Genomic DNA, 25,891 nt, shown 5'->3' with positions numbered 1-25,891 from the left:
GAATTTATGGTCAATAATACTAATATGGGACATAGTATGCATTATGCCTAGTTACATATGCTTAAATTCTACTGAAGTTAGTAGAATATTGGTGCTTTGGAGACTTTAAAGTAGAAAGGTAACCATAAATACTTGAACTAACAGGTAGCCCAATCCCTGAGAGATGTCTCCAGTGCCAAAATGGCTACTGTGGCACTGCCGAGGCCGCAAGAGGTCTCCTCAAGGAATGCCCCAAACCCGCAATGAGGCTGCGCTGGCTATTTTGCTGGTGCAGAAGAGAGCCTTTGTGTTGGGCTTTGCAGCCTAACATGAGGATATGGTAGAGCACCCCCGCCCCTCCTGGGCCAGTTACTCCCCCCCGCCCTGAAAATACTCACCGCTGGCTGGTGTTGCAGGATCACATGCTGATCACAATATCTGATCACAATAATCAATGCTGATCACAATATCACAATAAATAGGCAGTGAAAAGCTACCTTGGCAGTTTACACGGGATAAATATGGAGTGATAAAACATCACTTAAAGTGGCCATTCTCCTTCTCTCCTATATCAACTTCTAAGCTACATTCTCTCAGTAAACCTACAGGATTAAAAAAAAAAAATCTAAAAGTGCTGAACAGCTTAAAAAATTCAATCAGAATAATCTGCTCTTTAGAAAGGTGGTGGATGACAGTAATTGGAAAATACTGTCTGACTCATTTATTAAAGTGAGATTCTGAGTCCATTGATTTAATAACCATTAGAATATTCTATTAAGGATTTAATAGGTTGGCACAGTCCTATTTTTTATTAAGAGGTATAGGTGACGAATAAGCAATTCTATGGAATTTCTAAGCAAATGCTCCAACAGATTAATCTTAAATGTTTCTATGGATTAAGTGAAAAACGTAGTTTGCAAATTAGTAATCCAACAGCAGCTGTAGGGCTGATTCACACAATTGTTTTTCCACTATGAAGACAAGCAGTCATGTCATGGCAGGGGAAAAAAAGTCCAGTACTGTCCAGTAATGGGATTGCCTTTTCATATGCAAGGCAATGGAACAGCAGGCTGACAAGGAAGCCATTGACAAGAACCAGTTCCTTATGAACCCCATACTAGATCAAAGTCTTCTCACAGAGGAAACATGGTTAAATGGCCTTTTGAAAGGGGGTATAGGTTGTGCCTCATCCACTGGGTTCCATTCCAGAACCCCCAGTGAATAAAAAAAAAAAAATCAGTGGATACCAAATCAGTGGGAAAATAGCTTTAAAGATCCTCTTCCAGGTTTCTTGCTCCTCCATTGTTGCCCCAGAATGCATTGGTATATCTCATTCAGCCAGTAGATAGGGTGAATATAGGAATCTAGTGGAATGAAGTTATAATTATTTAACAGCACAAAGGTAGGTAATTATTTAACAGCACAAAGGTGCTTTTTCCTTTTACATGGCATTTAAAGGTGGACCTCAGTTATCAGTGGTGAGTCAAATTAATGGATACCAAATCATTTGATACTGAGGTCCCACTTCTAATGAAAACATATTATAGGGGGAAAAAAGCTATCTGATTAATTTTAAAGGAATGAGCTTCAAATGCAGCCTTTTCTTTTAAAAATAAAATTATACACTTTGGTGCAGTGAAGTTATTTATTAGACATACATGGGGGCTCCAGTAATCTCCTATCCAACTTACTGACCAGGTCTGTGCCAGCTTAGCTTTCAACAACACTACATTGGTTTGTAGCCTAATCATTGGTCCCATAATGTGGAAAATAATGAGATACACACAACCTTCATGAAGCAAGACGGAAGTACTCTCTGTACTCAAGTATGATGAAGTTCATCCAATATCATTGTATTCTGAATTTCATTAAATGATGGAAGGAGCAGACTGCTATCTAGAACGTTTGTCTTCCACTGTACCAACTTCACATAGTTCACCTATGCGAAGTACCACTGGAAGTAAGCAGTGATGACATCATTGCTAGTTACTTCTGGGTTGGGAGGCCAGATGCAACATAACAAACACCAGTAAGAGGTTCAGGGTGGAGGTGGGGCTTTTTTGAGCATGGAAAAGTATGACTTGGAGCCTCCTACTGCTGTTTGTTGTGTCACATTCCTGGTCTCACCGCTGGGCAGCAAGTGTCCAGAGGTCCCACAAGTACCACTGGTGGAAACCATATCACTGGTTGAGAAACACTGATCTATATTATGGTTGGTTTTACAGTAGGATCTTGGCTTGTTTGCTGTATTTTGGTTAAAATTCTTCCATATCTTTATGCCTTCAAATTTATTTTGCAAGCACTGAAAAGGGAATTATTTTGTAGTTAGAAAAATGTCATATGTCCCTCCATTAGTGGCCAAAATTGCTTGTCATGTGGAATGTGGTTCCTAGTGTCAGAGGCACCTACTGGATAGTTCCTGTTTTGTTGTAAGTCATATGTGACAGAACTCATTCTCCCACACATATGTATACAGATGTCCATTTTATTTTTTTAAATACAGGTCCAGCCTATTTATGCATGGATTTTTTATACATGGATTTGACTAAACACGAATGGCCCCTGCAAATGAAAAGGAATGTGCTTATCCCTGGAGAAGGGGAAAAATGCACCCCTTTAAAATCAGTTTAAAAAACTGAATAGTCCTTTAACAATAGCATCCTTAATGAGAAAGGGGGAGGGCAGCTGGCTGACAATCCATCAATCCTTCTCTCTCCAGCGGACCCCTCCCTTCCCCCTGAGCATGTGAAAGAAAGGTGATCATTCTGCACTGGTGAAGGGAGGAACTGCCTTTGTAAGTGCTTACAGAAGGACTGATAGATGGATTGTCTTCTAAATGACTCTTACCCTACATCACAAAGGTCAGCAAGGCTGTTTTTAAATCACTGGAGCAAAGAAACTTTGTTTTTTAAATTGATTTGCTATAGTGCGCTTTTTGCCATCTACATGAGTGCTTGGAACGGAACCCACACGAAAAATTAGTCTCAACCTGTATCCATCAAACAGAAATACAAACTTAAACTTAACCAAGAAATTAATACTATAAATGAAAACAAATATTAATTTTCTCCTGTAATATTAATTCAATCAATCATACATGCAGTAGTTGCCTTCTTAAGTGATCCCAGCTCTGAACTCCGGTAAAATAGTGGAGAAGTTCAGCAAAACTTCCAGCTCTGCCATTTGTGAATATTTCATTGCTGTTGGTTTTTATGGTAAAAAAAAAATAACAAAAACTTTGGAGGCTGTGTGCACAGCAGATTTGTTTCTTTTTAAAGGCCAGCGTGAACAGTATCATACCTGTGTCACATACATACAACACACACAGCCCAGACAGCAAAACCTTCTTTTCCATCCACTATGTATGAATGGACATTACACCCAAATCATTGGACGATGCTCTTTGGACTGTCAGGCTAAGGATAAAGTGCAACTCAGGCATGCTTTGGTTGATCACACAAAAAAAGGTTATATGTCTTAGACCAGTGTTTCTCAAACTGTGCTCCTAGGAGCCACTGGGCTCCCTAAGACACCTTCAGGGCACCACAAGCACTTGTCCCCTGCCAACTGTGCCTCCTGCCTCCCCTGTTCATGGCGCACCTTCCTCATTCCCCTCCTGTTCCAGCTCGTCACGTATATTTGGCTTTGGGTTAGGGATGGCACCATGCTAATTCCAGTAGGAACTAAAACCAGTTTCAGGATTTAGAGAGCATACTTCTGTCATCCTAAAAAGAAATAGCAGATTATAGCATGTACCAAATGCGGCATTATCATAAGAACAACCTTACTGGATCACATCAACGATCCATCAGCATTTTGTCAGCTAGTCAGCTGGCAAGTCAGCATTATGTTTCCAACAACGAATGGCTTCTAGATAACTTACAAGCAGGGCATAAAGGCAACCACCTTCCTCTGTTATTTGTGACTGATATTCCCTTACAAAGATAGCTATTGGAAAAATGAAACGTAGGGTGGGTTAAGACCCTGTAAATGCTTTGTGGGCAAAACACAACTAAAGCAATTAAAACTTCATAGGATTTGCAACTGCAGTGGAATCAGATGTTACTACTACTTTTGGCAAAATGGGACTTGTGAAAAATACTCCTTAATTAACAAGACTTGTCTGATACTTTCAATTCTTCTTGAAGCAATAAGGAATGTTAATTCTTATTATAGATCCAAGCATTTTACTCCTAGTACAAAATATGGACTACAAAACACAGAAGTACAAGTCTACTTTAGCAGCAGGTAAGGTTTCCCTCTCCTCTTTTTCACCTGGTTGAGGAGTACACACTGACACTTAATACAGAAATTTACATTGCCTGAAGACTTCCTGCATATGCTCATCCTCCCTCCCTGATTGTAATTCTGTCAATTACAATTTCTCCAGAATTATCACCAAAAAACAACAGTAATTCAGGGATATAATGGTAAGGAAATAGAGACACTAAAAATCCAAGCTACAGCTGGGATTTGCCAGAGGGAAATATTTCCAGTACTAGAAGAAACTGCTGTTAAAGAAGAGCAGAATAAAGTCTAAACTATGTTCAATTTTGTGTGTTTGGACACTGACCAAAGTGGTAGTAAAGACAAGAGAATTCTGGAAACACTTTACATTGCTCTTTGACCCAGCCATCAGAAACAATTCAGACATGCAGAAAAAGGACAGTCTTTTCTAGGCCATACTACTTTTTACTGCAAGTAGCAGGTGGTATATCTGAATGCTTGCCTGTGAAAAACCTTCCTGCATGTGCATAGCTAGGTTGTCAGAGAGGAGGCTTGACTAAAATATCCAGGAGACTTCACTACTTTGGAACAAAGGTTTAAATGCTTCTCAGTGTCAAAAACGCAGCATCTGGAAAGGTATAATATCTTCTATCAAGCATGTTATCTTTCTGCCTATAGAAGACCTTAAAACCTGTGAATACATGATTTAGTAACCATAGCCTGAAATATATTTTCAGTACATTTGATTCAGTTCTAAATGCATTTTGAGAATATAAAGCTGCCTTATATGGAGTCAAACTATCAGCCCATATGACCCAGTACCAGATGCTATGCCAACTGGCAGGCATCTTTCTCAACTTGTGATAAGGCCTTTTAAGATATGCCAGAGATTGAACCTAGGACCTTGTGCATACAAAACATGTTTTCTACTACTGAACTATGTCCTCTCCCCAAGAAATATTGCACATGGTCACGCTAAAGCAGTTTCTAGTTTCATATTCTGTCCCTTTAGCAGGTAACAGATACCAAGGAGAAGCTCGCAAGCAGGGAACGCTCAGCATCTAGAAGTTAGAAATAGACAACCTCTTAACAGAGACATTGTGTATGAATCACACAATTACATTGTGTGGTTGCACTCTAAATTCTAAAACTATTCTAAAATAGTTTTGGTTTTTCTTCCACTTCCAGAAGGCGTATAAATGAAATCATTTGTTTGAATATAGACTTAATGAACAAACTGAAATATAGGTCTACCCTGTTTAGCTGTGGGTTCAAAACACTCAAATTTAACTCATCGGTTTCTGAATCCGAATTGAAAGGCCTGGATGGGACTGGAAATATTCTCTGGTTGCGTCCAGAAGGCTTCCTGAGGTGTCGGAAGAGCACTTTTTTTTTTTTTTTACAAAAACTAGAAGTGCCCATTTGACACCTCCAGGGGCCTTTCTGAGGCTCGGAGAGATTGCACACAGCCCCTCTAGGCCTCAGAACACCTCCGGTCAGGTCTTTTACTATGGGTTCCCAATTACTGATAATTTGAGAACCAATGATGTTCGGTTACCATCTAAAAATTGAACATACAGAGAAAAGGATAAAGAATAGTCCTGCTTGTTTTGTGCCCCAATCCTGGTGTGGTAGCAGTGTCCCATTTGGCAGACTCACTGCCAGCAGTTTGTTGGCTGATGATGGGGGTGGATCGAGGGAGAATATCAAAGGCAGCGGTGCATGCAGAATCCTAACCCTCCCCCCCCTTCATACCAGTTCTGAGTAGGTTTATTGGGGACCACTGAACGGAGCACAGAGGTAAGTAAAATTTTCTTTACTCACCTCTCCTAGTCAGCTTAATCCCCAGCCAGCCCATAGCATACACTGGACACTGCGCTGGTTGTATTGCATGCTTTGGGCCAGCAGAGAATAGGACTGGGAATCTGATCAAAGCCAATCTGTTCAATTGCAAGGTTCTTAAAACACAACAAAAATGAGCTACCGTGTTTCCCCGAAAATAAGACCTAGTTGTGATCAGGGCCAGGGGGTGGGAGGGGTCCTTGGGCAGGGTGGGAGGACAACCGCATGCCACCTAGAAAGCTCCTGCTGTGCTACCTTGGGCAGAGGACGCTGAGGTGGAGCTGAGGCAGGAAACAGCAAGCGAGGCAACCCTGCCTACCGGGCTCTGAAGCTCTCCACACCTTCCAGGGAGTAAGTCCCATTAACTATAAAGGGACTGACTTCTGAGTGGGCAGGCAGGCATCCTCCTGGGTGCTGAGGGGATATTTTTGTAAGGTATATTTTTGTACATGAATGACTGTGGATTGTTGTACATTAAAAAAAATAAGACCTAGTGTGTTTTTTTGAGCCAAAAAGAAATATAAGACAGTGTCTTATTTTTGGGGAAACATGGTATTACAGTATACTTGTCTTCTGTGGCATAATCACATTTAATGTGAAACAAAACGGATACACAAACAAATGGCAGATTCCTACTCTTACTAATGACAGTGAAACATTTCTGACTCTATAGCAATTGAAAGGCTTACTCTGTATGGACTCCCAGGTCAAATCAGAGACATCTGTTGGGTCACTTAGTGAATATTTCCCATTAAGTATCTCTCTCCACTCCCCCCCCCCCCAAAGAAGGGGAGGATGCTGGTGTGGAAAGTACCCTGTAATTCAAGAGTGTAATGCAATGCTGTAACTCAGACATTATTCCAGGAACACAAGGCCTCATTCCAGGAGAGTGACAACCACAATACAAAAGTAAAGTCTGAATTAGGCAATTATTAGCATAGGATTGTGACTTAGTACTCAAAATTACAGGTTAACTAAATCAGAAGTGCATCTGTATTACAAGCAGCTATTGTACAAATTTAAATGGTATGGTTTTCCCAAGGGCACTTGGGTATTGTAGTTTCATGAGGATGCTCAAAATTCTCTGTAAGAGATTCGCCACCTAGCACACAAGTCCCCAGTTTGTATACAAATCGACTACAGTTCCCAAATTTCCTTTGGAAGGAAGTCCAGAGATGTTTTCAATTTGTATAGACCACCTCTGCGAACTTCAGGCTTGCAACAGTACATTTCTCACCCTGAAATAAAAGTATTTTGTGCTGCACTTTACCAGCAAATTACATAAAATTATTTTAAAATCAGCAGTAAAACTACATAAAAGAGGTATGGGTTTCTGAGGACTGAGGTTCTATTAATCAAAGTTATGTGGACATTATGGAAAATGTATTTTAATCAAAGTAAAAAGTTTTGGGATATTTTAAAGTATTGGTTCTCTCATTGTAAAAGTTATTATATATTGCTATGTCAAACTGTAATTTTTGTAATTGTTGTTCATGTTTCAATAGCTTTCTCTTTTGGTTGATGTTAAATACCTACTAGTATTGCCCACCCGTCTGGGACTTCTGGAACTGGTGGAAGTACTGGTATATCTACCATCGAGTTCTACACAAAAAAAACACAAATTGGTAAAATTGAAAGAGGATATTTCATAGATACTTCATGCAGCACAAATGAAATGCGACCTGTTCTAAAGTTAGGTTGACAGGGAAAACATCTAGCACTGAGACAAGCAGTCAGTCAATCTGAGTTCCACCCTACAGTGGATCAGCCATCCATGCTGTGTGCTATGCAAGACTCTTTTGGTAGGTAATTTTTGCTCAGAAAGTATGAGTGCCTAATAGCTGTCTATAGAAGAGGCAATGAAGAAAAGTGGTCAGACCAGGTGACAAAGAACTGCTGCTAGCTCAAAAGTATTTAGATCCCATCTACACATTTTACAGAAAGAAGTGGCAGAATTATTGCACATGGGGATTCCATGTCTGAATCCTCCCTCATGCAAAAAAACCCCACGACACTCTGCATTAAATAAACTAGCCAATCAGGGAGAAGTTTAAAATAACGTTTGGCTCCACTATACTGAATTTACTATATATGGTGAGTCCTTTTCATTGGGAAATATTCTCAGTTGGATCCTACCCATACAGTCTGAAGTCAAATAGTCCAGAATTTACCACCAGATTATACTACTATTATACCACACTATCCCCTGGGGGCTGGGGATAAGAATAGGCCCTCAGTTTGGCTGTACTTGTCGTAAGAGGCAACTAAACAGCCACCGGGTAGATGGGACTCGTTAGCCTGGGAAGGCAGCTCATCTGAGAGAAGGAAAACTCTGATCCCAAACCTCCACTGCCTTGTGGCTACATCCAGTTATGGAAAAGGCTTCAGGAGTCAACCTCAAGCCAAAATCCGGAGCCGGAGTCCCCGAGGCAGTTCATGGCTGAACACAGTCAAGTTCTGGCAACTTCTGCGACACCGCTGGAACCAACCGTATTGGCCTCTGCCTTTCCATTGGACCATTTCAGCGACGTGGAGAGGGGGGATTTGCTGCATGGGTAACAGTCTATCCTCCATATCTACTTTATCCAGGCCTTGCGCACTGGAGAGGACACTCTGTTCCAGAACCACAATTCAGAGCGTGATACCATAGTCTTCCGGGACTGAAGGATGCCAACAACCATACCACACTGCATAAGTTTAAGATGTGGTTTGTCTTTCTAAGAGTTATAAAAATGAGCAAAATATAGATGAGTCAAATTTCCTTATAATAACACAAACCAGGTACCAACATATACAGTGAGGTATGCTGATGCATAAGATTGACACAAAGGTGTTTTGTCATACTGAATGTTCCTCTTACATACACTTTGTCTGACATAAAATAGATGCCATTGTGGCTTTCAAGCAGCATACAGAACAAGGTTCTTGGGTCCCCTGGTATTCTTCTTGTGTTGCCACTCTAGTAACACCCATGCCATTCTAGATAACGTGTAGATCTTCCATTCATGTGATTATTTTAGGTCATGTGGTTATTACTGTGCTAATGATGCTGGCTCCATTAAGTGTGTAATTGGTTTAGTATAGAATGACGTGCTGTGCCCTAAATACAGGGCTCAGACTTTACTTAGAAAACAGCCTGGGAAGCAGCTTATCATGTGATTCTTTCTGATGTAGCTCTCATGTGCCTCCCCGTGTGATCAGCTCCCACCCAAGTGATAGGCCCAATTCCATCTCGCAATCCACTGCTGTAAGTCATGGTCCAGCGCCATAAAAACCATGCTGCTGTCATGCATTTCAGGAACACCGGCACAAATGTCTGGAAGCCCACACACATGTGCCAATGGCTCACCAGCCCACTCTGAAGCAGGTAAGGTGGTGGTGGAGTGGTTCAGGAGAGAACTGGGGTGGGGAGCAGGCCAAACTGGGAGCATGAGAGGGAGGATATTAGTGGCAGTGGCACACATCAAGATCCTATCTCCCTTTCCCAAGTTTGACACACCTCCTGAGGCTCCTTAAACTTACACCACCTAAATAGCTGATATAGGTCTGAGACCCATTGGCAGACAAGCACATGAAGGTAAGTAAAAATCATTTTTACTTCCCTCTCCCAGGCCATCTGGTTGCTCCCCCCATCACAGAGTGCAGCACATTCTCTGTTGGTACTTGCATTGCACAGTCTGGTGGGGGATAGAATTGAGCTGCCCAACATACTATTGAGCTGTGCTGAAGTTAACATTTAACCCATCACAGACTGAAAGATGTCGTTATTATGCTGGGTGGCTTGAGAGTAACCACAAAGATAGCAATATTCATGCCACTCCAGATAATATTAACATTTCTACCTGCATCTAGTGACTATCGGTTTATTGGTAGCATGAGCAAGTCACAAAATTTAAGCAGGAATAGCATAATCAGGGTAGCTCGCATCTAGATACAACAGCTTTTGAAATCCACCAAGTACGTACGTAGAATAATTAGTTCACCCTCTGTGCCTAAAATATGGGGAGGAGGCAAAAAGAAAAATACAAGCATCAAAGCTGGCACATCTCCTTCAGTGTTCTGCTTAAACCTGCACTTCAAACTAAAACCTCTTCTACAACTGACTTACATTAGTTGGGTGATTTCAACTGCATATCATGAAAATTAAACAGTAAGAAAAGAGCAATGTTGCTCTTTCAGCAATGTTCTGTTACTCAAACAAAATGTATTTGTTTGGCAACCTTCAGTCTCCAAAGACTATGGTATAAGCCTACAGCACCCGGTATTCCCAGGCGGTCTCCCATCCAAGTACTAACCAGACCTGACCCTGCTTAACTTCCAAGATCAGACGAGATCAGGCATGTGTGGGGTAACAGTTGCTGTAACTAAATATCAAATGGAGTGTAATTTTTGTTTGAACATAGGAAATCTCCTCTGCATCTTGAGTCAAGTGACAAGTTGCAATCCTGAAACCTCTTACTCCAGAGAATGTATAAAAACTATCTAATTCAGCCTTATCTAAATACCTCAAAGATGTTCTTGAAAGCAATTTCAATAGGATTTGCTTACTGATGAGCAATCACAGCACAAAACAGGTAAAAGACATAAACCACCACAGTACCATTGAAATAGATTATGCTAGTTTAAATCCAATTACTCCAGTTTGACTGGCTTATGGATTTGGTCGCAATCATCTGACAATGAATTAATTAAACTGGCTTTCGGTATGAATCGCCATATATTTATGTTCATGTTTCTGAATACATTTTCCCATATGCATTGCATTTAATTGACAACATGCTTTCTATGGAAGCTTACAATGAACAAATATGACAGCAACCTGAGGATTGCTTCTATTGTTTAAACAGATACAGTCACATTCTTGTAAATTAAATCCATGTTCAAAAGTACTTAAACATGTTTGGAGAAAACATGGAATAGTTGAGTTTCACTATATATGGCTGGAAAGAAATTTTCAAGATAGATTCTGGAATTGAGATCTAACAGACCTTAACTCAAATTAAACCCTAACTAATCTAGGAGGAAGAAAGGGAAAACATGGGACATTCAAGCTCACATAGCAGGATTTTTGGGCTTAACTGCAAGTGGACAGGTATGGCAACATACATAAGCCAACAATCTCCAAAGTAGAGACCGCTGCATGCTGGTAAAGGAGCCTCCAGCACGGACGCAGTTTACCATTCTGCCTGGGGTCCTTCTTCGGCACCGTAGAGTGACCTTAACCTTCATTCTAGCCTGCTGCTTCCAGTCTGTCACCCCAGGAGGCTTTCCGCCCAGATTTCTGGGCATTTGCAGATGGCTGCTATAAAGTTCAGGGTTGCTCTGTAGTGCCAAAGAGAGGCCCCCAAGTGGAATGGTAAGCTCTGTTCACCCGGGGGAAGGATCGCAGTGGATGCCGGATCCAGCCCGCAAGTTGGGGTTTGGTGCCCGCTATTACGTACATGCTAATGCTGGAGGCAAACAGTGAATGTGATATTCAGTAAAGTACCCAGACTGGAGCAAGGCCTGATACTCAAAGACTGGACTTTTCTCAGACAACCCCTGCACATTCAAATGCATACAAGATCTTTATTAGGCTTACCTTAGCAAACAGACAATGGCTTTACAGTGGCAAGCCAGCTCTGTTGCTATGAAACCCCTCCTTTCTTAAGCAACTTTCAAATCTTCCCAACACTCTGCATGCCATTCTGATTTTGGAATGATGGTATTCATCTTATATTAGTTACACTCCATTCCATGCTTTTCATGAGAGCTTCCCAGTTTGGGTGCAATTCACTAGGCTACTGAACATCTATTATTCCAATAGGATTTCATTAGGATTCCCACACAAACCTCATAGGAATGGGTGGAGGTTTCACAGCAGCACTGAGTGAACTCCTTATAACTATGAAAAAAGGCAATATGTTGACCCAGTATACTCCTCCACATAACCATTCTCTATTTCTTTTTTGTGCTAATATATTTCAGTGTTTTATCGTTGTAACCTGCTGTTCTCTTTAATTGCTTATTGTTATTAATTATATAGTGGTAACGTTGTTGGCTGCTTGAACCATTTGGCTGTAAAAAAAAATGCATTTATTATTATTGCCACTGGAGCTGCAGTAAATTGCCAGAGCTCTGTCTAGAGATGAATGCTTTTGAATGTTCATCCAATAAAACTTGAACCTGGTTCAAACTGAGGTTTCTTTTGATTTTTCTTTTTTTCTTCTCAATTTCTCTTAAATATTAAAAATATACTTTGTTAAAGAACTTCAAAATATCATTAATATTTTGGGACATAATTCTTTGTATTTTGGGTGATAATGCTCTTTCCTCCATTCATGAGAAAGGGTGCTCAGGAATAACATTGGGGCAAGGGGTACCTTCCCTAATCAGTGCTAGCTAAGGAATTTGGTTCATATACTCATACCTAGCCGGGCAGGCAGGCAACCCAAGCTGATACACTCAATGCTTGGATGAGTGACCAGGGCAAAGTTGTCAACGGGTGTGTGTGACCTTGCTTTTCATAACATGTGGCTGGTAACTAGGCATTACTTCTGGGATTGGATATGGGGGTGGGAGATCTCCACTGGAGCCTTTTCCTTTCCCACTCTTGAAAATCAGATGGGTTACATAAGAACAGCCCCACTGGATCAGGCCACAGGCCCATCTAGTCCAGCATCCTGTATCTCACAGCGGCCCCATCAAATGACCCAGGGAGCACACCTGATAACTGGGTTTCATGACCCAGTGCACTGGCTCAACCCCAAGGTTTTTTTAATCAATCAGTTTTGGCAGTAAGAAGGGCAAACAACAACAGAGCCAATGTGGCTACACATCAAATGACTGTGCAGTCCCTTCACGATGCAGATGCATCACAGGAGCCTCCTTAAATGTTTTAAATCGATGGAAAATACATGGAGAAAAGGCAAAAAAGGGGGGAACTCAGGAATTTTCACCACATGCGGCATCATGGGTAAACGCAGGGATGAGACATTTTTCTTTGCATGCAATTGGCACAACGATAGCTACTACTATTGCAGCTGCTACTGCAACTGCTCCTCATCCTCCCACAGCTGCTGTTGCTACTACTACAAGTTCTGTAGCTGCTTTGTAGCTTTTACCTTGTGCCAAAACTGTACTACGTTGTACAGAACACAGGAGTGCAATGATCCTTACACCAAACCTCAAGAGGCTTTATTCCAAGTGAGACAGAAAAGGCAAAAGTGAAAGGAAAAGACAGTATGATGTTAACTCCCAGGCAAACCCACTTTGTTTACCCATGGGTAGCAACCCCCAAAGCCAGCTGAAACCAGCAAGCAGTAATAACTTCCACTAGATAGGCCCCTCTTGTACCCGATCTATAGAAAGGCAAAAGTGCAATAGGCTTATTTTCTCATCCTGAAATAAGAAACCATCTACAGTTTAGGAAAAATCATTTTCCAGGGGACATGGAAGCAGTCATGCCCCATACATCTGCAATAGCCGGAATAATGACCCAGTATCACACACTATGGTTTCTATTAGCGTGAGGCAACAGGGTAGGGTATGTCAGCTTTCTAGTTGAAAAATTCCAACAAATTAACAGTGCTCAAATGCTAAACTGTGAAAAGAAAAAGAACCACCCTTAAAGCAGTCAGAACTAGACTGTTACCCTTACTATTTGTCAGTGTAATGTGTGAATGCTTAATGCTATGTGTATCTTGGCAGTCACTTGCAACCCTCCAGTGCTGCCCCTGTTCTCGCTGCTGCCATAAGGTAATTCACGGCCTGGCAGTTCGGGAAAGAGGAGGCGACAAGTTTTGCCCTTGGAAAAGGTGGTCCGGATGAGCAGAAAACCTATTCAATTCACTCAATACATGTGATGACACTACAACACATGTGTTTTTTAGATTTCTTTTCTGCACAACTTTGGGTGTAGATGCCACTGCAGCATTTCACAACGTATTCAACATGACTCTCAACTGTTGCCATATCTTTCCATTTCTGCAATAAGTGCGTCAACCTCAAGCATACTGGTTATCATGACAGGGTTACAATAATTAGTCCTTTGCCCTGAATTATCATAACCCGATTAGGAATGGAGACCCTTGATGAAAGTGCACTCAGACACAAATACGTCTGCCAATGTGGATGGCTGGGTCAGCAGAATGACAAATGAGGCATCTGTTCACCAAAGAGTGTCATTTAATGAAAACCAATAATCAAAGGTTATTCCTGTAATTCATGATGCCAGTTCCAGTACAAAGAAGGTGGTGGGGGTGTGTGGAGATGGAACTGTCTACTGTTAAGTATTTTTAAGGTTATAGATGAAAAAAATTATAAAAATACTATCTATAATGCACATTTAATTTCTCTACTTTATGATAAACACAAAAACAAGGTAGTTCAAGCTTTTGCTTAATAAAAAACTGGACATGTGTTGACTGTAAATTAATGGCTATGCTGGCAAAGCTTTATTAGTTCAACTGAGGACCAGAATATTGGAATTGGGAGATTTGTTCAAATTCCATCTTGGTCACCAATTTGGTAGGGGATTTGAGTAAATCATGCTCTTGGCCTCACTTCTCAATCTGTAAAATGGAACCAGTAACAAACTGATCTCACAGCCTTGTAACACGTACATATGAAACTGCCATATATTTGGGTCTGGTGACTGGTCCACATAGACCACAGACCTTTCCAATTGGCAAAATTTCTCCAGGGTCTGAATCTAGGATTCTTTCTACTGGAGGTGTCTCGGACTGAAGCCAGAAGATGGCAGTTTGCTGGCTGCTTTCTTTAAAGCCCTATATGGTTTGATTCTTGAGTACCTCAGAGATTTGGGGTAAGCTTTGAGTACCTCAAATGTGCCAGGAGAGAGTGACCAAAATAATTACTGGGCTGGGGCACCTCCCATACAGGGAAAGGCTACAGCATTTGGGGCTCTTCAGTCTGAAAAAGGCACCTGCGGGGGCCACATGATTGAGATATACAAAATTATGCAGGGGTGGATAAAGTGGATAGAGAGATGTTCTTTTTCCTCTCACACAACACACCAGATTCAGGGGACATCCACTAAAGATGAATGTTGGGAGAGTTAGGATGGACAAAAGAAAATATTTCTTTACCCAGTGTGTAATTAGTCTGTGGGACTCCTTGCCACAGGATGTGGTGATAGCATCTGGACTGGATGCGTTTAAAAGGGGATTGGCCAGATTTCTGGAGGAAAAGTTCATCATAAGTAACAAGCCATAATGGATGTGTGCAACTTCCTGATTTTAGAAGTGGGTTACCTCAGATGCAAGAGAGGGCACCAGGATGTGGGTCTCTCGTTGTCTTGTGTGCTGCCTGAGGCATCTGGTGGGCCACTATGAGATACAGGAAACTGGACTAGATGGGCACCTTTAGCCTGAGCCAGCGGGGGGCTTATGTTATCATTTTCTGCCATAAAAATCTACACATCAGTTAAGACCATTAGGGGAAGCTCTAGTCCTTGTGTGGTCTCTGGCTGAGATTCAGTTGCTCTACATACAGGACAAGACCTAACTTATTTATTGCGCCTTTTTGTCCCCAAAGATGCTCCCAAGATGGCTCACATCAATTAAAGTATAGAAATACAGTCAAAACAGAAAAACTCTCATGAAATCATTCTCACCATGAAACAGTTGGAGCACAGTATTTGTCTTGCTCACTTCTGTCCTCCCCCCCCCCCCGGGCAGTCAGTGTTTCTCTGGCTGCTGTGCCTAAAAAGGCACTAGCAGGTGCAGGTGCAGGTGGGGATGGGGATTCTTCCCTTTCCTGGCTTTTCTTTCTTTTCCTCCTCTTCCTCACAGAGCAGTTGGTGGCCTCCTAGCTCAGGTGTGACATTCATGATGTCTTCTCCCTTCCAATTTTTTAAGAGGGTGAAGTCACTCTTGTTCCATTCGGCCCTTCAAGAAGGATAACTGGATGGATCTGGTGGGGCTTCAGTTGCTGCTGCTGCTGCTGCTGACACACTGGTTATCTTTGCTTCTGCCAAAGTGGTTTTATTCCATTTTATTTTGGTTTTGTACTTACCACTTTTTGTTAGTTGATCTTGGAAGGACAACCAAAATGAAAGGTGGTGTATAAAGGGAAAAATAACTAAATAAAAATGCGCTAAACCTCGGGACTTTCTGCTTACCAATATACTCTACCATTATATATATACTCTAGCATTGAGCTATGGCTCCTTGATTCTAACAAGCACATTTTAAAAATCAAGATATTATAATGTGCAAATAAAAGTATGCTAGAAACTCTTTTAAAACTCTACACATGCAACTCCTCTGGACTTGGTTCTCCAGAAGCCTCTGGGCTGTCAACTTTGAATCCCAGACATTGCTTTAAAACTGCCTCAGTGTCTCCATCAGAATTCTTGAAGCTAGCAAGTTTATGTACTTCCTGACAGTGCTCTAGTCATGTTATGCTTACTTGTCTGTCTTTTTACAAACAGAGAGGGGAAATAAGTACGTTGATGTAAAGCAGGCAGAATTCATTTCTCTGCTCTCTCTTCTCTATTACACAAGGAACAACCCAGATTTTAAGAATCTGGAGATATGCATAAGAATGTGCTACTCAGCAATGGCAGGAAACACAGTGAGACCACAAAGAAATATGAACCCTGGTGATATTTTGAAAAGTGAGGTTATTCTGAATTTTTTTGGGAAGGCAGTAAGATGATGGCATAACTTGCTTCACCACCCATTAAACCGGTTGGATTGGTAAAGGTTGCTAACTGAAAAAGCGATAATTCTATAACCCTGAAGAGTTTTTGTTCGATAAAAGAATACTCCCTCCCTTTCCCATAGGCAGACAGTACTGATGACAGAGATTCCACATATATTTTAATGGGTATTCTGATCCTTTAAAATAGCAAATAGTAGTAAGCAGTAGTAACAAGCATGGAGAGTGTAGCTCAGTGGTAGAGCAAACATTTTGCAAACAGAGGGATCTAGACTCAATCCCTAGTATCTTTGGGTAGGGCTGGGAAAGATCCCCTTTCCAAACCGAGAGAACTGCTGACAATCCACATGGATAGCAAAAAGCTGGAGGGGGCAGTGGCCTGACTCAGTATATCCTAGGTAGGTATGGATGTAGGTAAACTATGTCTTACGTGGTCAGGGTACAGCTTATGTGTGAAATAGGTATGGGCTGTCAGAAATAGGTATGGGCTGTCAGAAATAGGTATGGGCTGTCAGAAATCATATCTGCAATAAATAGAAGAGGCAGGAGATGGGGCCAAGCCTAATCTTATCACAGGAAGACTACTGGAGGTCAAGTAATGACTAAACCAGCCCAGGGCACACTGGAGTCAACAAAATATAGAACAGAAAAAAAAGAAGAATCTGTTTTGTTCTTTATAGAAAAGATTGACATAGGGCGCAATTCTAACCACTTATGTCAGTGCTTTCCAGCACTGGAGTAGCGGTGCCAATGGGATGTGTGCTGCATCCTGCGTTTGGGTGGCATTCACAGAGGCCTCTGCAACCTCAGAGCTGCATTGCCCTTATGTCAGTGCTGGAAAACACTGACATAAAGGGTTAGGATTGCGCCCATTGTAAGATTTGACATAATCTGCATGCACAGCCACAATACTTAATAAGGAGGATCATACTTGTTTATAAGACTGGACTTTAAATATTGAAGCATTTTCACTTGCTCTGGTGGAAATACTCTGTTTTGTGACACAGAATTGACCCCCACCCAAGAAAATATTTATTTTTATGATTTGTTTGGATTGTGTGGGCCTTTAGTGTCATTTAAATCCTTGGAACTTGGCCAGCTTTTCTGCACCTTCACAAGCTCAAAACCAAAATATACAGAGTGCATGACATATTTGGAGGTACAGAGGAAAGTGTTTTTTGGTGGATGTTTGGTGCCTGACCGCCATTTGTGCCTTTCAAAGTTTCTCCTTCTCTGTTCTCCAACTGTTTGGAATTAAAAATAAAATAACCTCTCTCCCCCCCCCCCCCCCTGCACACACACACACCCATACAGATAAGAAGCCAGAAATCCTCCACCACATTTTCTTGCATTAATTGATGTTTAAAAAGTAAAGCCCAGCAGTGACATTTTTCTTTGCTAAAGCACGAAAGCAGCACATTACAAACATTAGAAAAAGCTCCCTTGGTAGGGTGAAGAAGTTTCACTCTGGCAGTAAAATGCAAGCTACTGCATGTTCTCAGATTTATTTTTTTTATTTAAACACCATGTGACACCCAGTGCAGGTTAAAATGCATTTGCTCAAATTCCAGGATTTTCATATACATCAAGTGACATCAACCATGTGCAGGCATATCTTAAACCTCTGGCAAATGATCATCATTTTTATGGCTGAATTTACAGGCTGGTATGACATTGTGGCTAGAAGGCAGAACTGTAACTCAGGCCTTCTCTGGTTCAAATCTCACTACTACACACCAGTGTCATGTGAAAACACTACACCAATGTAAAATGCTGGCGTAGGTAGGAGTAACCCCATAAGGAACAACGGGGAAAGGGAAAACAGCAGAAAACTGCACCTCCTGTCAGCCCCTTGCCCTGCCCACCTTCCTACGACTGAGCATAGGATACAGACTACAGTTGGCAGCCAATAACAGCATAGAACAACCCCTGTATTAAGCACTTGCTAAGGAGACTGGTATCTGGGGCATCACACCTCTCTGGTCTCTCAAAAGGGAAATTTGGTGATGGGAACCATAGTGAAAGAGCACTTGGAGCACAAAGGGAGAGCTTTGCACAAACAACATCTTGTCCCTCGGAACATGTATGGCATGTTACTTTGTTAACTCTTGTCTTTGTTGAATTGCTATTGTAGGTATTCTGTACCTGGGGTCTCCACACACTGAAAGACAACAGGAACCTCTACCTCACCACCCCAACAGGGGAAGCAATGCACCCCACATAGGAAAGCAAGGGGGGTGAATCCTATACTGCAATGTATTTATGCTGTATCTCCATCTCATGTCTCTACCCTCCCCATTCTAACCCTTCAGGATTATCATATGTGTCCCTGCTATAAACTGTGTTGTCCAGCCTTCTGTGCTGCTAAGAACAGGGGATGTCTACTCCGTTTTGTGAATGACAGGGACTCCTATTGTCTGCTGGATTTCGTGAATATCCAGTTGAATGCACTCAGGCCAGTGTGATGGGCTTGGATAACAGAAGTTTGGGGTCAGATCCCCACCTAAGCAATGAAACTCATAGAGTGGTGCTAGAGAAGTCAGTCTCAGGCAATCTCACCTACCCCTTAGGGTTACTGTGAGGTAAAGGTTGTTCTGAGCAAAATGGAGGAAAGATGGATGAAATACAAATGTAATACATAAATATTAAATAAAAATTTCAGCAGCCTCTCACTCCCTTGGGCCTCTTTGAAGAAACAAGCCATGTTTTAAACTCTCTAGTGTTTAAGATGCACTTTGATGTTTCTTGGGGGCTGCTGCAGTGAAAATAGAAATAAAAACATTCAGTTGCACATCTTTCTCTGGAAAAACACTGATAGTAGTCCACACCTCTTAAACCATATACAACTGCCTTATCTGAAAGAGACTATGGGTCCATATAGCTCAGCACTGTCAATACTGACTGGCAGTAGCTGTGCTGAGTATCAGACAGGGGTCTTTTCCAGCCATCCCAGGAGATGCGAGAGATTGAAACTGGAACCTTCGGCCTGCAAAGCTCTACCACTGGGTTCTACCACTAAGCCACAGCCCCACTGTTATGCAATGTGGAAAAGATGCTATGAACTGGTTTGCACCTTGAAAAAAGAGGGTGTCACATTATACCATTATAGGCATGCAGAACTTAGCAACATGGTTATATTGGGGTTACTGTTTGGAGCTGTACCATGGTGCTAAGTCATGTACCACAGGCCAACTGTATTCTGGTCCAATAGTGCCTGTTGGCAAAAGAAACATGCATGCCTTCCTTAACACAAAGGGCCCAATCCTATCCAACTTTCCCGTGCCGGTGCAGCTATGCCAACAGTGCATGTGGTGCATTTTGCGTTGGGGGCGACAGTCACGGAAGCCTCCTCAAGGTAAGGGAATGCTTGTCCATTGTGGCTGGATCAACACTACAAAGTTGGATAGGCCCAAAGGCAATAAAGCTTCATCGCTACTTTAAAGTCTTCCCTTTGACATGACAAATATTGCTTTACTAACATGTGCTCCCATTGTACATTTATACCAAGAGCACTGTAACCTAGATTGGGCTTACAAATGCGCTTCCTTATTGAAAACCCAAGTGGCCAAATTCCTGCAGAAATGAGAATTTAGTTTTGCCCTACTGACCTGAATGGACAGAGTTAATGATCTGCCTTCTCACATTTTAAAGCATTCACACAGTTTCCACAGGACTGTGGAATTTGGTGTTGATTCTCAAAAGTCAGATTATTTTGGAACAAAAACAAAGAATTACATCTGCAAGGAATTGTAGTGTACAAAGCAGAACAGAAGTGAATTAATAATTGTAGAAGTAGCATGGGATAAGATTCAGCACTAGTTACTCATTCATGAAAAGTATATGGACTTGTGAATGTTGCTATTAATGTGATGCAGACAGCAGGAGACAGCCATATCTAAATTAAATGTACATTCTAATCAAGGCAGGGTGTTGTGTTTTTTTTCCCACCCATTTGCTTTACTAATGTGAGAAAATCCTGATGTAGTTTTAACTGAGCACTGTGGCACTTAGAGACTAATTGGCTTATAGTGGCATAAGCTTTTGTAGGCAATGGCCTACTTCATCAGAAGCATTATACAAAAGAAAAATAAAAGGAGTGTATGTACAGGGAGGGGCAGAGAGGCCCTTCTCTAAGGGTACTGGGGACCCTCTCCCCACCTTTGATCTACATCATGAAAGGTTAACACTGGTCATGTCAGAACTTGTTACATAGACATATCTTTTCTATAGTAAGTCAGCCCTACTAGGCAGATCAAATTGCATTTCAATGCTCACAACAGACTTATACCAGTGGTGCTTTCCACAGAAGTAGTTAAGCTAGACTGGTGTGATTGTCAAAAACTGGTTTCAGGTGGAATTCCAGCAGTTTAATATTGCGTACATTCTGCAGCCATCCAGCATATATAGTATGTACAGCTTGTGTATATATGTGCACGTACACGGAAGGGGGAAAGTTTATCTTGCGCTGTTGAACGAGCAGGATGGGTGACGTAGAATCTCCGATTTCCTATGATTAGACACAAGACAACCACAAGCACCAGTCTGATCTCTCTATTAACAGAATGCTCATGTTTAGCTGCAAAACTTGGTTGCACTTCTTTCCACATCTTTGCCCAAGACAGACCAGTAAACACAATTCCTCTCTCTATAATTAGCCTTTTCTCTAAGGGCCCCAAAGTAAGTCTGCATGCCGTAGATTTAATATCCAGTGCTATATCCATATGCGCTGCCCTTGCCTGGTCCCAGAGCATATAAACTCCCCTATTAGCAGCCTTGACTGCTTAATTATGCAGATTTTTTGTACCCGCCTGCCTGTAAAATTACTGTGTCTAACCTTTTTTTCCCTTCTCTCTCTCCCTCTCTCTCTGCACCATGCTGGCCATTCTAATGAAATCGGCATAGGGGAAAGGGTCTGATTTGCAGTTATAGAGGTTGGATCACACTGGCAATCTGTCCTTAGTGGGAGTTACAAAAGAAGTCAAATGCCTTCATCTGGTTCTACCCTATCATCCCCAAGGTGATTGAGTTCACTTCCTGATGCTTCCCAAGTTTTCCTCAGGCTGTCCAATCAGCACATCCACCAGGGAGCCCAGCCTAGCTTGCAACAGTCTCTGTATCTAGTTACAGCCCCACCAGGGACAGTCAACTATCCACCCCCAAGCCTTCAGATGAAAACCTTTTCTAACAAGGCCGCCCAGCGCCAATGAAATAACACACATCTGCATATCCACTGGGTCCCATGTTTCTTGCGCTCATGGATTATGTATCTTGCAGCCTCTAATAAAGAAATGCAGTTCTTTGTTTAATGTTTATCTTGTGCTTGTTAAGCAAATGCTAATGTTGTATCAGAATGCTTTAGTGCTATTTGGGTTTTTGGTGATTTACTACAAGACAATCTGCTGTGAAGTAAATTTAGCGGGAGGGGGGAGAAGGGGGGATAATTTCAGCTGGAAAAAAGGGAAAGAGAGAGACAGAACGGTTTGGGGGGAGGAGGAGAAGCAAGAGACTGGCAGAGCAAAAGGGAGAAAACGAGTCCAACAGTTTTCCTAACCCCAGGCTGACATGCCTACTTCATCACTGGCTGAACTGAGACCTGGAGATACGGAATGAATCCAGTTCAGTGGCTAAAAAGGAGCTGCCCCTATAGTGAGAAGGTAAACAGTATCCTGAAGGGTAAACAAAAACAAAAAATAAAAGCATTTATTGTCTGTTTTTGTGTTCTGATAGTTGACACTGCACCATGCTATTCACATAGGAGTCCTACTTTTATTTTCTGCTCAAGTGTACCTGAGCAGAAATTGAGGGAGGGACAGCACAGATGCTATGGCTCTACAACCACCATCACCACTACCACAACAACCAAAGTGATATGATGAAGCTTTCATTATTTTGTATGGGAAGGATTCTGAACCAAATACATGAACAAATGCCCTTCTTTAAACCTTTGCCAGGCAAATACAGCTATTCACAATGCAAAGCATTTCCACCTGTCTCTTATCACTGCTTTCAACCCTACTCTGAAGGAAAATATTCCTGGGGTTACAGATTTTAGCAGCTAATCAACTAACCAATTAGTCCCTCATGAACTGGTTTGCTTTGAACCACTATGCTGGGTCAGCAGCTCCTTGAACTGGATACCAGGCTGCCAGCTCAATGGCCAGGCCATCTGTTGGTTGTTAGGTGGTGCTGGGGCAAAATCACCCAGCAGGGAAACAGGTTGAATCCAGATGCTTTCCAAAGGGCAGTAAAAATAGAAAAGATGTCTCACAGCCCAATCCTATGCATGCCTACTCAGACTAGAGTCAATGGAGCTTACTCCCAGATAAGTGCACATAGCATTGCAGCCTCACAGCCCAACCCTGAGCTCCGTGTGTCCGCTTACCACTGGCGCGCACTGTTACAAACGTGCCATAAGGCATTTGCCAGCCCTAACACCAGGTGAGTGCCGGTGCTAGCCTAGCACTGGCCAGCACTGGGCTAGCGCCAGGCAGGTGCTTGGCCTCCGCCACTTGGCGGTTGCACGGACCACCAAGCAGCAAAGAGATAAGTGGGGGTGTGGGGGGAGGCAGGGGGGAGGGAGGGAGGCTGGACCGGTTGAGCTTTCTGCCCAACATGGAGGCTTTTACCTCATTGCGGGGCTACTGTGCTTACCTGGGGGAAGGGGATGAAAGTCCACTTCTCCTGAGGTGCCGCCCGCAGCCTTGGTGCACAGGATGCAGCGGCAGCCATTTTTGGTGCCGCCACAGCTGTGTGCCCCGGGCAGCTCAGAATTGGGCTTTCAGTCATATTCCCTACGTAATAATAATAATAATAATAATAATAATAACAATAACAGGTATTTATATACCGCCTTTCTTGGTCTTTATTCAAGACTTTATTCAAGGCGGTTTACATAGGCAGGCTTTATTAAATCCCTATTAAATAGGGATTTTTACAATTTCAAAGAAGGTTCTTTCTTTCAAGAACAACTACATTCAAGGTGTTTCGTTCCGATCTGGCTTCACATTCTGGCCTCCATCCTCCCACGCTCAGAGCAGATGGAATAGCTCGGCTTCAGCTTGTCAGCTGCTCCAAGGTCGCACGGTGCCGGTGGCCTCGAACTGGCGACCTTGTGGATGTTATCTTCAGGCAGATGGAGGCTCTACCCTCCAGACCAGACCTCCTGCCCTACAGTACTTTACTTTACTTTACAGTACTTTACTCCTACGTACAGTAAAGCTGTTCTCTAGTTCTATGTTTTTAGTTTGCTTTAGGAGGGAGAACCCTGCTACTGCTCAGGAAGTGCTGGAATGTTAACCAGTATCAAAAAATGAATCCATCATAAATAACTATAACTCAAAACTGGTATGCATCACCTGTTGCTTTAGTTTGTATGAACGGTGAAATATCCTTAATAAAGGGTTCACCTTGTAAGTATACAGCTGTTACCACAAAGGATGTTGCATATTCAGTAGCCCGAACTGACTGTTTTAAAATAGATACACGTTTATCACTCAAGCATTTAAAGCCCTAAGACTGCTATAATCAGGCAGCAAAACTTCGAAGAGTATACAAAATGGGAATTGTGTAAAATTTCCTGGTGGAAGTAGCATAGCCTGTGGTAGAAATACTGGGTCTAAAACTGCGTATTGTTCTGGGTGGTGAACCACAAAGAGTACAAGTTAGCGCATTTCCCTAGACAGGTGCGCATGATTTTGTTTTTGGATGTGGCAGGACAAAGTTCCAAACAACACAGTCCTGGAATGAGCTGGAATCCCTAGCATATATGCACTGCTGAAACAGAGACGCCTGCGTTGGTTCAATTATATCGTGAGAATGGATGATGGCCGGATCCCAAAGGATCTCCTCTATGGAGAACTCGTGCAAGGAAAGCGCCCTACAGGTAGACCACAGCTGCGATACAAGGACATCTGCAAGAGGGATCTGAAGGCCTTAGGAGTGGACCTCAACAGGTGGGAAACCCTGGCCTCTGAGTGGCCCGCTTGGAGGCAGGCTGTGCAGCATGGCCTTTCCCAGTTTGAAGAGACACTTGGCCAACAGACCGAGGCAAAGAAGCAAAGAGGGAAGGCCCACAGCAAGGGAGACAGACCAGGGACACACTACACTTGCTCCCAGTGTGGAAGGGATTGTCACTCCCGAATCGGCCTTTTCAGCCATACTGTTCCAGAACCACCATTCAGAAAGCGATACCATAGTCTTTCGAGACTGAAGGTTGCCAACGTTGAGCTAACCCCTTAAGGAGGGTAGCCATCTGATCTGGGAGCTGTAGCTGCTATTAGTACGGCACTACCAGGTTTTGCTGCCACTGCTGTCACCACCAAACACGGGTAAATAAAAAAGGGTTTTATTACCCATGTTTGGCAGCAGCAGCAAAACTCAGAAATGTTGTAATAATGCAGGGGTGCTCAAACCCTGGCCCTGGGGCCACTTGTGGCCCTTGAGGACTACCAATCTGGCCCTCAGGGAGCCCCCGATCTCAAACTTGCTGGATGCCCCGCTGGCCTGATGCAACTGCTCTCAGTGTGATGCCCAACTGTCCAACCTCTCACATGAGCTGTGGGATGAGGGCTCCTTCCACTCCTTGCTGTTTCACATCTGTGATGCTGCAGCAGCAGCAGCAAAGGAAAGGTTGGCCTTGCTTTGTGCAAGGCCTTTTATAGGCCTTGAGCTATTGCAGGACCTTCATTCATTCATATAAGTGCCATCTCTAATATATTCATATATGATATTCAAATTTGAAATGTAAATTAATTATTTTTTCCCCAGCCCTCAACACAGTGTCAGAGAGATGATGTGGCCCTCCTGTCAAAAAGTCTGGACACCCCTGTACTAATGGCAGCTACAGGTCCTCAGATGGGTCACTACCCTCCTTCTGGGGGTAGCGTTCCAAGGATGGGAACCACCTAGACCAGGGGTGTCCAAAGTTTTTGGCAGGAGGGCCACATCATCTCTCTGACATTGTGTCAGGGGCCAGGGGAAAAGGAATTAATTTACATTTAAAATTTGAATAAGTTTACATAAGTTTACATAAATTAATATATGAGGCATTGAGAGGCCTCGAGGGCCACATGCGGCCCCAGGGCCGGGGTTGTGCACCCCTGACCTAGACCAACAATTTTCAAGCACTGTGCTGTGGCACAATGGTGTGCTGTGAATGCTCTGCAGGTGAGCTGCAGGA

The 25,891-nt window shown here is 42.6% G+C and overlaps 1 protein-coding gene across 8 annotated transcripts in view; it reads right to left on the bottom strand.

The window, feature by feature from the left end:
* Window positions 1-25,891, bottom strand: part of ZNF521 (zinc finger protein 521) — a 348,131-nt gene that overhangs the window by 52,073 nt on the left and 270,167 nt on the right. For 6 of the 8 annotated variants that reach the window (XM_066626103.1, XM_066626104.1, XM_066626099.1 and 3 more), the window contains one exon: window positions 7,585-7,650. The exons of the other annotated variants lie outside the window; for them this stretch is intronic. In XM_066626103.1, coding sequence (XP_066482200.1) covers window positions 7,585-7,650 — 66 coding nt within the window. The remainder of the gene's footprint in view (window positions 1-7,584; window positions 7,651-25,891) is intronic. 8 annotated transcript variants of the gene reach the window in all.

This window comes from Tiliqua scincoides, chromosome 4, assembly GCF_035046505.1.
Source record: "Tiliqua scincoides isolate rTilSci1 chromosome 4, rTilSci1.hap2, whole genome shotgun sequence".
Taxonomy (NCBI): Eukaryota; Metazoa; Chordata; class Lepidosauria; order Squamata; family Scincidae; genus Tiliqua; species Tiliqua scincoides.
Note: the sequence above shows the minus strand (reverse complement) of the source record. Positions and strands in the feature narration are given on the sequence as shown.